This window comes from Lepisosteus oculatus, chromosome 18 (assembly GCF_040954835.1).
Source record: "Lepisosteus oculatus isolate fLepOcu1 chromosome 18, fLepOcu1.hap2, whole genome shotgun sequence".
Classification (NCBI taxonomy): Eukaryota; Metazoa; Chordata; class Actinopteri; order Semionotiformes; family Lepisosteidae; genus Lepisosteus; species Lepisosteus oculatus.
Window position 1 is genome coordinate 21,670,022 of NC_090713.1, and position 12,126 is coordinate 21,682,147.

At 58.8% G+C, this 12,126-nt stretch overlaps 1 protein-coding gene across 1 annotated transcript; it reads left to right on the top strand.

Annotated features, from left to right (window-relative positions):
* The first annotated feature begins 406 nt into the window (after nt 1-406).
* Nucleotides 407-11,922, top strand: oatx (organic anion transporter X). Its single transcript, XM_069180199.1, has 10 exons — nt 407-1,136; nt 2,217-2,320; nt 4,040-4,194; nt 5,357-5,525; nt 5,968-6,091; nt 6,767-6,882; nt 7,408-7,622; nt 8,262-8,370; nt 9,139-9,345; nt 10,146-11,922. The coding sequence occupies exons 1-10, from the start codon at nt 732-734 to the stop codon at nt 10,264-10,266; spliced, it is 1,725 nt and encodes a 574-aa protein (XP_069036300.1). The 5' UTR covers nt 407-731; the 3' UTR covers nt 10,267-11,922.
* The last annotated feature ends 204 nt before the right edge of the window (nt 11,923-12,126 follow it).

A 12,126-nucleotide genomic window follows, 5' to 3' on the forward strand; every position in this document is an offset into this window, starting at 1 on the left:
GAACTGTCGTGGTCGCAGGGCTGGGTGGATCCTGGGATTATTTTTCGGATACTGTGTTGTGTTGTGTTGTGTTGTGGAGGGGTTGGGCAGCCTGATGGTGCAGTGGTGAGCGTTGGGGCCTCGTAAATCTCTGGGCCTGCTGTCTGTGTGGAGTCTGCATGTCCCCCCCCCCCCCCCCCCCGGTTTGAGTGGGTTTCCTCCCACACAGTCCAGAGAGGCCACGTTCAACCTGGCTTCCGCTTCATTCCATCGCCCGCCGCCCCGCGGAACGTCTGCCCACGCGTGTGCGCGGTCACGGGCTGCCCCCGCCAGCTGGGCTGCAGCTCACCTGCAGGTCCGCGGCCGGCCTCCCCTCCCCTCCCCTCCCCCGACCACGAAACTCCTTATTAGTCGTCGGAGATTCTCGGTTTTCCCTCGGGACGAGCGCTCCCGTCTCCAAAACTATCCGGCGCCGGGTGAGAGGGGCGGCGCAGGGTCTGGGCGAGGCTGCGGTTGAAAATTAACCCCGATCTGAGGGCAGGACAGGGCAGGGCAGGGGGACTGACCGGCCGAGAGCGAAATGCCTCCAGGGCTGCAGCGCCGGTCCCGGCAGAACCTCCCCGGCCGAGCGGCTGTGAACTTCGCGGCGCCTTGAAGCTGAACGCGCCGGACGGAGCTGTCCTGGGGCGCCCCCGGGCCCAGTTGCCGTGAGACCCACTTTTCGCCCCCCCCCACCGCGGTTCCGGAAGAGAATGGGTTTCTCGGACCTCCTGGACGAGATCGGCGGCTTCGGCCGCTTCCAGTTCCTCCACGTCGCCCTGCTCTCCGTGCCCAGCCTGCTGATGGCCAGTCAGAACCTGTTGCAGAACTTCACGGCGGGCATCCCCGAGCACCGCTGCAGCCTGCCGAACCGCACCTCGCCGGCGGCCGGGCCGAACCTGTCTCTCTCGCCGGAGCCGCCTCTGCGGGCTTTCCTGCCGCTGGAGGGCGCGAAGCTGTCCCGGTGCCGGAGATACACCGAAGCGCAGTGGCACCTGTGGGCGGCGAACGCCAGCCGCCCGTTCGGCGACGCCAACGGCACCGAGGCGGCCACCGAGCCCTGCCCGGACGGCTGGACCTACGACCGGACGGAGTTCACGGCCACCATCGTGTCCGAGGTACGGAAAGATCCCCGCGGGTGTCTCGACGCCGGTCAATTTAAAAAACAACAACAATAAAACCTTCCAGCTCAGACCATCTGAATAATCCCCGGCACCACACATCACCTGAGACTCGCTCGAGTCCCTAAATCACTTACTCGTGCCGGAAAGGTGTTCTGCTTAAGACTGCTAGAGAACTAGGGCGAGGCTTGGACTCGCCGACTTCCAGAACTGATCGATCTGAAGTGTCGGGGACACAGGAGATTCACCCGGTTAGACCACGTTACTCCAGTTTTTGACAGAAACACGATTAATGGCACCGCGAGAAATGACCGTCCCCGGACAGATCTCCTCTTAATTTAACCGCTTAGAATAGACCTATATCTTGGGTGGGTGGGGGGGTGTCGTCTCACCGCACACATACCGTGAAATGAACTGATAACGGACCCCTAGCACACTGCGCACCGGGTAACTGCAGGTTCATCGTCCTGCAGGTTACAGCGGGGAGCTGTTTAGAAAGCAGGCGCTTACGTAACCTGACAGGATTTCAGCGGGTATCTCCCCCCCCCCCCGGTGACCCGGGTTTGAACCCGGCTCTGTCTGTGTGGAGTCCGCCTCATCCAGCCGCTGCTCCCAGTTCAGGGGTCAGGGGGAAGCCGGAGGCTATCCCAGCATGCAACGGGCACAAGGCAGGATACACCCTGGACGGGACGCCAGTCTATCACAGGACACACACACACACACACACCAGGGCCAGTTTTCCCAGGAGCCCATTATCCCACCAGCCTGTCTCAGGACTGTGGGAGGAAACCTGCGTGAACGCAGGGGGAACATGCAGACTCCACACAGACAGCACCCCTGGTCCACAACTGACCCCAGGGCCCCCAGCGCTGTGCTACTGGGCCTCCCCGATTATAGATGTCTCAGTAGTCGATTATTAGTTGAATCTGAGCTTCACATACCCACAACTGCGGCAGACAGAGGCTACCAGAGTGTCTGCCCTCTCCTAGGACATACAGAATGAATAAAGTGCAGTAAAAAGAGCTCTCTGTCTCAGGGCTAATGATTATTGCTATTAACGAATACATATCTCCGCAGTGGGACCTTGTGTGTACCCTACGTCCGCTCAAGCAGATGAGCCAGACCATCTATATGGGGGGGGTCCTGACTGGAGCCATCGTGTTCGGGGGTCTCTCGGACAAGTGAGTAAGGAGAACCTTTGCTCCTCCGTGGGGAGGGTCAAAGGCCACACGCACATGCCCGTGCCTGAGGCTGAAACGCCCTGACAACGGAACGAGATGGATTCCAGCCCATTTTCAACGTTCTTTCGTCCCCGAAAGATAGGTACGGGCACCCCCCGAACCAAGCGAGCGCTGGAGTCACCGTCTGATTTTCAGGACTCCCCTGGAATGAAAAGGCACCCTAAAATAACAAGCGCTGTGTAGGCATTTGGGTGACGTGGACAAAGAGTGGTAGGAGAGTGGAACGAGCAGCTCCGACCATGCTGCTAAAGCTGTCTCTCCGGGGATCCTTTAACACAGGGGTGCCCCCGTTCCAGACCTGGGGACCCCCCCCCCACACACACACCTGCTGCCTTTCATTGCACCTGAGTTCTTTAATTGGACAAATCCTCAATGGACCCCCCTTGTTTAGGAACTGAGCGAGTTGCTCGTACCTTCTCTGCTCAGAGGTGGGAGAACAGTAAACTGAGCCAGGAAACGCAGTGGTTATAAAAGTCAGCCTGCTGAATGTTTAGATTGAACCTGTTAGCAGGTCTGTTAAGGGGGCGAAATTATTGTGCACAGGTGGAGCAGAGGACTAGGATTGAACAGGTGGGGTTTAAATAATGAGCTGATTCCAGCCCGTAGTGCAAGGCAGGACTCTTAATGGCTTGAATCACTTGTTCACCTAGCTGGTCTCTACCCTCTAGCCACTGTCCCCTGCTCTCTTGGCTTTGAGGGCTGCGAGTTGCCCCTAAAACCCGGTAGGGACTTGTCACCCTCCAGGGATCTGGAGTGAAAGTCAGCTGGCCTCTGGCCTTACAGACTGAGGGAGATCTGCACACCCTGGTCCTGGGGAGCCAGTTTCCTGCAGGTTTCACAGGCAGCCTTCGGTTTCCCCGCGGGCAGCGGTCTGGACAGCCTCCTGCTTTCAGTCGCTCGATTGATCTAACGAAGCCCCCGCCGAGCTCGGTTGGACGGAAAACCCGGAGACACGGAGGTTCTCCTGGATCAGGATCGCCTCGCTTCTGCACAGGTGGGAGCAGAAGTTAGAAAAGCCTGCCGCCTGTCCCTGGGGAAGGCTGCAGGCGGATCCCAGCGTTCCCGGAGCCCAGTCGTAGCGGGATTAACGGTCTCGAGATGCCAAAGCCTGTACAGACTCCTAAAGCTCATGCTGTTCGCCGTCACCCTCTTCTCTCATTGGTCAGAAATCTGCTGACTGTGACTGGGGCCGTTAGCTGTATTAAAAGTGGAACAAAGCCGGTCACAAACAGACAAACGAACGGAGAAGTCTGTTGTCTTTGGGAATGCTTCTCCTCAGGGCTCCAGGGGGACACGAGCAGGCTGGCGTGTTTAACAAACATGGAGGCTGCCAGCTGCTCCGTCTCTTCTCGGGCTCTCCCCTCTCCCCCGTCTCCTCTCTCCAGCCTCTCTCTCTCCTGTCTCCTCTCTCTCCCCCCTGATTCTCTCCACTGTTTCCTCTCCATCTCCTCTCCCTCTCCTGTCTCTCCCCTCTCTCCTATCTCTCCTCTCTCTCTACTGTCTCTCCTCTCTCTCCCCCCTCTCTCCTGTCTCTCTCCTCTCTTGTCTCTCCTCTCTTTCTCCTGTCTCTCCTCTCTCTCTCTCCCCTGTCTCCCGTGTCTCCTCTCCCCCGTCTCCTCTCTCTGTCCCACAGTGACAGTGGAGCTGTTCTGGTTGCAGGTTCGGGCGCCGGGCACTGCTGATCTGGTCCTACTTCCAGCTGGCGACGCTGGGCACCTGCACCGCCCTCTCGCCCTCCTACATCGTCTTCTGCACCCTGCGCTTCCTGACGGGCATGGCCGTGTCGGGGGTCATCCTGAACGCCGTGTCCCTGAGTGAGTGTGGGGAGCCGTTTGTGGAGCTTCAGTGTTTTTCATGATATCCTAATAAATGTTGAAATGAAGTTAACAAATACAGGTGCAGCATGTCGGTATTGTGGACCAGTAGGGGGCACTGCTCCCTTTGGACAAAAGTGATTGCTTGCTGTCTGCTGTGCAGTGGGGGCTGCTGGTGCAGAATGAGCACTGTGTGTCTCCCAGGTGGGGCTGCTGGTGCAGAATGAGCACTGTGCGTCTCCCAGGTGGGGCTGCTGGCGCAGAATGACCGCTGTGCGTCTCCCAGGTGGGGGCTGCCGGTGCAGAATGAGCACTGTGTGTCTCCCAGGTGGGGCTGCCGGTGCAGAATGAGCACTGTGCGTCTCCCAGGTGGGGGCTGCTGGTGCAGAATGAGCACTGTGCGTCTCCCAGGTGGGGGCTGCTGGTGCAGAATGAGCACTGTGCGTCTCCCAGGTGGGGCTGCCGGTGCAGAATGAGCACTGTGCGTCTCCCAGGTGGGGCTGCTGGTGCAGAATGAGCACTGTGCGTCTCCCAGGTGGGGGCTGCTGGTGCAGAATGAGCACTGTGTGTCTCCCAGGTGGGGCTGCTGGTGCAGAATGAGCACTGTGCGTCTCCCAGGTGGGGGCTGCTGGTGCAGAATGAGCACTGTGCGTCTCCCAGGTGGGGCTGCCGGTGCAGAATGAGCACTGTGCGTCTCCCAGGTGGGGCTGCCGGCGCAGAATGACCGCTGTGCGTCTCCCAGGTGGGGGCTGCCGGTGCAGAATGATCACTGTGCGTCTCCCAGGTGGGGCTGCTGGTGCAGAATGAACACTGTGCGTCTCCCAGGTGGGGCTGCTGGTGCAGAATGAACACTGTGTGTCTCCCAGGTGGGGGCCGCCGGTACAGAATGAGCGCTGTGCGTCTCCCCAGTGGGGACTGCTGGTGCAGAATGAGCACTGTGCGTCTCCCAAGTGGGGGCTGCTGGTGTAGAATGAGCACTGTGCGTCTCCCAGGTGGGGGCTGCCGGTACAGAATGAGCGCCGTGCGTCTCTCGAGGAGGAAGGAGGGGGGGTACTTCACAGCCGGAGGAGTGGGTCCCCTCCTGTATGTAAAGGGGTGGGGGATCCTTTGGGGGTCGTGAGGGGCCACGAGCTGTTGTCTTTGCACCCTTGTCGCCCTGCAGAGATGGAGTGGATCCCCACCAAGTCCCGCACCCTCGCCGGCAGCATCTCCTCCTTCTTCTTCACCTTCGGGCAGATGCTCCTGGCGGGCATCGCCTACAGCCTCCGCGACTGGCGAAGGCTGCAGGTGGCCGTGTCCGCGCCCTTCTTCCTCTGCTTCCTCTTCAGCTGGTGGGTGTCCCCGGCGCTCCTCTCCCCCCCCCTGTCGCTTCTGTCCCCTCTGCCCGGCAATCGCTCCGCTGCCGTGACGACGCGGGCGGGCGGACAATCCGTCCCACCTGCCCGCTGTGAAGGAGTGCCTGTTCACAGGAGACCCGCTTTCCCGGAATTCACCACCCAGTCTCAGAGTCCCGCCTCGAGTCTCGGCGTTCCCACTTTCCCGCTGTGCTCCCATCTTCTCTCGGCTTCGCGCCTCGCCCTGTCTTTTCCCTGCGTCCAGCCCGGATGTTTTTCCAGCCTGTGCCTGGGCTTTCTCGAATCCTAGGGCCTTCCCTGGCGTTGTCCCTGTCCTTTTTCCCGGCCCGGAACGCCGGGCGTGGGACCGCGGCTTCTGGGATCCCCCCTGGGGAGGTCCGGTCGTTTCCCACCCTGTCCCGCTCTCTCCCCCCCCCAGGTGGCTCTCGGAGTCGGCCAGGTGGCTGGTCCTGCGCGGCCAGGCGGAGCAGGCGCTGGGGGCCCTGAGGAAGGTGGCCCGGATAAACGGGAAGCCGGAGCAGGCCCGGAAGATGACTCAGGAGGTGAGGGGGTGCCGGGGGGCCTCGGGAAGCTTCGGCGTGTTGTAGCACAGAGAGTGGCCTGATGGCTTTGTGGTTGTGTGGAGGGGGACTCCTGACACTGATGAAGAGGAGCCAACTGGAGGTGATTGATCAGCGGGATAGATCAGCTATCGGTCCGGCTGACAGTGAGCTGCCGTGATCCAGGGACTCGGATCGGCGTCTTCCCGCCCAAACTGAGCTGGATTGATAACGCCCACAGCTCCTGTAAAGGCAGAATGCTGGCTTGTGCTCATTAACATGCGTGGTCATGCCTGATCCCGTCTGAGACACGGGAGACTTTTACACAGCGCTGTAGATGGCAAAAAAAGAATTTAGGGAATTCTTAGGTTGTAGGAATTTAGAAAAGCATGCAAATGGAATGAGGTGTCATCCAGGTGCTCCGGTCTCCTCCCGCAGTCCAGAGACAGGCTGGTGGGTTAAGTGTCCTCTGGAGAAACCGACCCTGGCGTGAGTGTGTGAGTGTGTGTGTCCTGTGATGGACAGGCGTCCCCTCCAGGGTGTGTCCTGCCTTGCCCCCGTTGCTTGCTGGGAGAGACCCCGAACTGGGTGGTGATTAGTAAATGGATGGACAAACGGGTGAACGGATATTGCACAAAACGAGCAACAGACATAGTTCCCGGTCTCCTGTGTCTGCAGACGCTGGAGTCCCACATGCACAAGGAGATCCAGTCCAGCAAGGCCATCTACACTGTCTGGGACCTGCTGCGCACGCCGTCCCTGCGGCGGATATCCGTCTGTCTCACAGCGGTCTGGTAGGGTGTCCACGCGCCGTCGTTTTAGTGAAGATCGTGTCTGGTCTGTCTTGTGCCGCTGGTGAGCCTGTGCCTGAGTAGCCCTCTCCGAGCTGATGCAGGGCGGAACACAGCTTAAAATTAACATTAAATTAGTCAAATTAAAAGCGCGTGGAGCAGGTGGGATCGTCTGAGAGGCCGCGAGCATGTCTGTTGGGGATATTTGCTTATACAGTGCCTCAAGCCACATGCCTGAAGCCGATACCCTGGCTTCTTTCAGGACCCTCAGTTCATGACTGGAGACACTTCTTTGCACAAAGGGTGGTGGGGGTCTGGAACGAGCTGCCCAGCCACTCGCACTGGGTTGACTTGATCCGTGAATTCACAGTCCTGAAATCCGGAAGTGCTCTGGACCAGGTCTCCGTGTACAGTAACAACGTGTGCATCAACAGCACGACGCTCCCCTCTGCTCAGGAATGAGTTCTTTTGCGATCGCTGTCTGTCTCTGTCTGCTCTACGGCGCCGCCCTGTCGCGCCCCGCTCCAGGTTCTCCACCAGCTTCGCCTACTACGGCCTGGCCATGGACCTGCAGAAGTTCGGCGTCAGCATCTACCTCATCCAGGTGATCTTCGGCGCCATCGACTTCCCGGCCAAGCTCATCACCACCCTGTCCATGGGCTACTTGGGCCGAAGGGTCACCCAGGCGGCCTGCCTGCTCCTCTCTGCCGCCACCATCTTCGCCAACATCTTCGTGCCCACCGGTGAGAGCTCCGGCGCCCTGGGGGGTTGGCACCCGTCGATGGCATCTCGGCTCTGTGGCTCAGGATCTGCGCCTGTGGCTGGGGGGTTGCCGGTTCGAATCCCGCGGCCGGCAGAGGAATCCTACTCCGCTGGGCCCCTGAGTCAGGCCCTTCACCCCAGCTGCCCCAGGGGGCGCCGTATAAATGGCTGACCCTGCACTCTGACCCCCAGCTTCTCTCTCCCTGTCTGTGTGTCTCATGGAGAGCAAGCTGGGGTCTGCAAAAAGACACATTCCTCATGCAAGAAATTGTATAGGGCCGATACAGCGATCTTCTCTCTTATCTCCAGTCAGTTAGTTCAGGGGAACTTCAAGAAGGCTGTGTGGTCCAACCCTGGTCGCTGGGGTAGCCTTTCATTCCAGCTCAGTTAATTACCCCCAACGAACCACTGACCCGGCTTCTAATTCGCCTTGTCTTTTAAGGGTGACCCTCCTGTGGCCCACAGGGGGTGTCCAACCCCGGTTCTGGAATCCTGGGTGTACCTGATGCAAGCTGGGGTGCTGGGGAGCCCCCCAGAATCTGTCTCGGGTGTGTGTGTGTGTGGGGAGGAGTCCCTCTCTCGGGGTGTCTAATCCTTGCCCGTGTGTTGCTGTGACCCAGACATGCAGGCGGTCCGGACCACTCTGGCGGTCCTGGGGAAGGGCCTCACCTCTTCCTCCTTCACCTGCGTCTACCTGTACACCGGGGAGCTGTACCCCACCGTCATCAGGTAAGAGCGCCCCCTCCTGGCCGGCCACAATCTGACACGCACACGCATGCGCGGATGACCTCAGATCACAGCAGGCTAAGGGATGTGGCGGGCTGTTATTCTTAAAGAAGGCCTGGACGTTGATAAGCTCTGAGTGTTAAGGGCCGTAGAGCTCGTCTGTGTTCAGAGCCACGACAGATGGGTGGAGAGATGGATGAATCTCGGCCAGCCTGCTGCAGCCTCCTCAAGCCCTGTAGGGGCATCTGTCTGTGCAGAGCTGCCGGGACTCACCTCAGTCCAGTGATGGTTTGAGATGTGTTTAACTGTCACGAAAACAACCTGGGCCAGAGAACACTGAAGGAGACACACGCAAGGTGTACTTCCCACTGTGCCCCGCATTGCAACAGTGTTACAGACAGTCTCATAGTCCGAGTGCGGCCACATGGTCCCCCTGCCTCATTCCCATGAATGGGTGTTCAAGCAGTGTTACAGACAGTCTCATAGTCCGAGTGCGGCCACATGGTCCCCCTACCTCATTCCCATGAATGGGTGTTCAAGCAGTGTTACAGACAGTCTCATAGTCCGAGTGCGGCCACATGGTCCCCCTGCCTCATTCCCATGAATGGGTGTTTGAGTGACCATTCCCAGAATTCTGAATTCTCCTACTTCCGGCCCTGTGGCTATTCCTGGGGATGTTACCCCTGTCCCCTCAGGCCGGGGCAGGAGAGGTGACCCCCAGGCCCAGAGAGGTGCGCTCCCTCTGTGATCTCTCTCTCTCTCCGCCGCCAGGCAGACGGGGCTGGGCTTCGGCTCCACTATGGCGCGGGTGGGCTCCATGGCGGCGCCGGCGGTGCTGATGCTGGACGAGTACCTGCCCGCCCTGCCCGGCCTGGTGTACGGCGGCGCCGCCCTCCTGGCCGGCGTCTTCGCCTTCTTCCTGCCCGAGACGCTGGACGCGCCGCTGCCCGACACCATCGAGGACGTGGAGCAGAAGGGGTACCTACCGATCCGATCCGATCCGATCCGCACGGGCGGCCCGGCTCCACTCCAGTCCGGAGTTTTCCTACGACCAGCGCCTTCATTATTTAACTGGGAAGCAGCAGGATCAATATTCCAGTGAAGGAGCCGGCTGTATCAAAACTCTAAACTGGATCGGCTCGGAAGTCATAATAATACTTATAATAATAATGATAATAATAATAATAGGGTTCAATATTCAGGGTCCAGATTTCTTGGTTCAGGGTTCAATGTTAAGTGTTCAATGTTCAATATTCAGGGTCCAGACTCTAGGGTTGCCTGTTCAGGGTTCAATGTTCAGGTTCCAGGGTTTAGGGTTCAGTGTTCAATGTTTATGGTCTAATGTTCATTGTTCGATGTTCGGGGTCTAGGGTTCAATGGTTCAATGTTCAGGGTCTAGGGTTCAATGGTTCAATGGTTCAATGGTTCATTGGTTCATTGGTTCAATATTCAGGGTTCAGGGTCTAGGGTTCAATATTCAATGTTCAGGGTTCAGGGTCTAGGGTTCAATGTTCAGGGTCTAGGGTTCAATGGTTCAATGTTCAGGGTTCAGGGTTCAGGGTCTAGGGTTCAATGTTCAGGGTTCAGGGTCTAAGGTTCAATGTTCAGGGTCTAGGGTCCAATGGTTCAATGTTCAGGGTTCAGGGTCTAGGGTTCAATGTTCAGGGTCTAGGGTTCAATGGTTCAATGTTCAATGTTCAGGGTTCAGGGTTCAGGGTCTAGGGTTCAATGTTCAGGGTCCAGGGTTCAGGGCTCAGGTCCGGTGCCTTGTGTTGCAGTGGCAGAGGGAGCGCTGCCCTGGAGGTGGAGCCGGAGCTGCAGAAGAACATGTTGGCCATGCGGCAGGTGAAGCCGGTGGATGAGGCCCGGATGGGGTCCGGGGTGAAGGAAGTTCTGTGACGACCCGAATCACATCACCCTCCCTCGCACGCCCTGCCTCCTCCTCCTCCTCTTCCTCCTCTCCTCCCCCATCCACCCGCCTCCAGGCCATCGGCAGCCCAGGCCTGCGGACCGATCCGGATCCGCCCCCTCCGACCCGCCCGCCCCCCTGCAGTGACGAAGCAGGAAGCGAGAGAACGACGAGACGAGCTCGGGTCTGCGACGATTTCCCGCAATCAACGCAAAAACGAGCACCGCGGCCTGGAGCGAGAGCTGGCCATGCCAGCCCATTGGCATTGGCATCGGCTCCGACCGCGTGGCTGGGGCAGCTCGTTCCAGACTCCCACCACCCTCTGCGTAAAGGAGGGCCTCCTGTCCTGAAGGGAGGATCTCATCCGGGCTTTCTTCCTGGAGGGAGCCAGGGTGTCGGCCTCCACCGGCGCGGCTGGGGCAGCTCGCCCCCCCCCTCCCCCTCCCCCCGTCCCCGGGGAGAGAGAGAAGCTTGCTGCAGTTCTGTCCACGCCTCTTCGCCTGACCCCGGCGATCTTGGCCGGCGCCGTTCCCCGGAAGCGCTGTTGCTTTTTGCCCGACGCGATCTAGAGTGCAGCGCCTCGCCCGAGGGTGCCACAGCAGGGCTCCCCACCCCCCCTGTGTGTGTCTTCACAGTGGGGGATGATATCAGTAAAGTCCAGGGGTCAGTGATCGGCTCTGCAGTGTTCAGAGCAAACACGTCCTGCCTTCCTTCTCCTGCAGCGCAGGACAAACAAACCCAGAGACCCCGTGTGTGTGTGTGTGTGTGTGTCAGTGCACCTGTGGATAATTCTGCAAGAAGGGGCGGCAGTGGAATTCGGGCCTGTAACCTCACGTCACAAGACACGCAAGACACGTCCCGAACGCAGGGGGGCAGTCTGGCCCTTCGAGCCCAACGGGTAGCTCGTTATGAATGGATCCGAGTGGCCCATCCAGCCGTCTCTCGACCGGAGCCAGGCTGCTGTTGGTTTCCAACGGCGTGGCCGGGCCCCTCGTTCCCCACTCCCGCCGCTCTTGGTGTAGAGATGGTTGGTGTTTCTCTGCCGACAGTGAAATGGGGGAGGGCTCCTGGCTGTGGGTTTTGAGGAGCAGATCCAGCTCTCTTAGCAAGGGGGGGTCTCGGAATCGGCTGCCGGAGAGCCTGGTATCTTCCGGTCCCCAGGTCATCATTCCAAAATCAGCTGTAAAAGTTTAGTACTTCCAATCAGACCCCGAGGTGATAAACTGCTACCTCTGTCTTTAATTGACTGACGAACGATTGACTGTAATTGTGTAACTGAGACTTTGCACCGGAGTTCTCGATCCCTGCGAGCTCAGGATCGCACGCTATCTGTTTTCTCTTCTCTGGAGTGATGTTTTTTTTTCTTTCTGTGTAACCGGCCAACCAACTCTGTACCCAGGATTCCAGATTAGGTCATTCTAACACAGCCTTCGGTTCGGTGCTCTTAAACAGGCAGTGAGGCCTCGACTTTCGAGAGGATCCGGGGCAGAGAACTGCATGTAATCAGGTCCAGCCCTGTGCTCTCGCTGTGATGTCCTACAGCATGTAGTTTGTATGATTAAAGGACTGGAGTAGCCTTCCCTTGCATGATAGTTAAAGCCGTGCCAGTTTCTCGGACAAAATAAATTCATTTCAGGTATAGAAAAGTTTCATTTCGTGTCTCGTTTTGAATGAAGCAGAACATTGTGAACTGTGAGAGAGTCACCATGTTGTCACGGATAATAATTCCTCACCCTACTACAGCTCTTTCCTGGACCCACCACTAGGAGCTCTGTACAGGTCATGGGGATCCCCTCCACCACCCCCAGCAGTGTGTACCCCCACCTGGCTGATGCCTCAGTCCGCTCCCC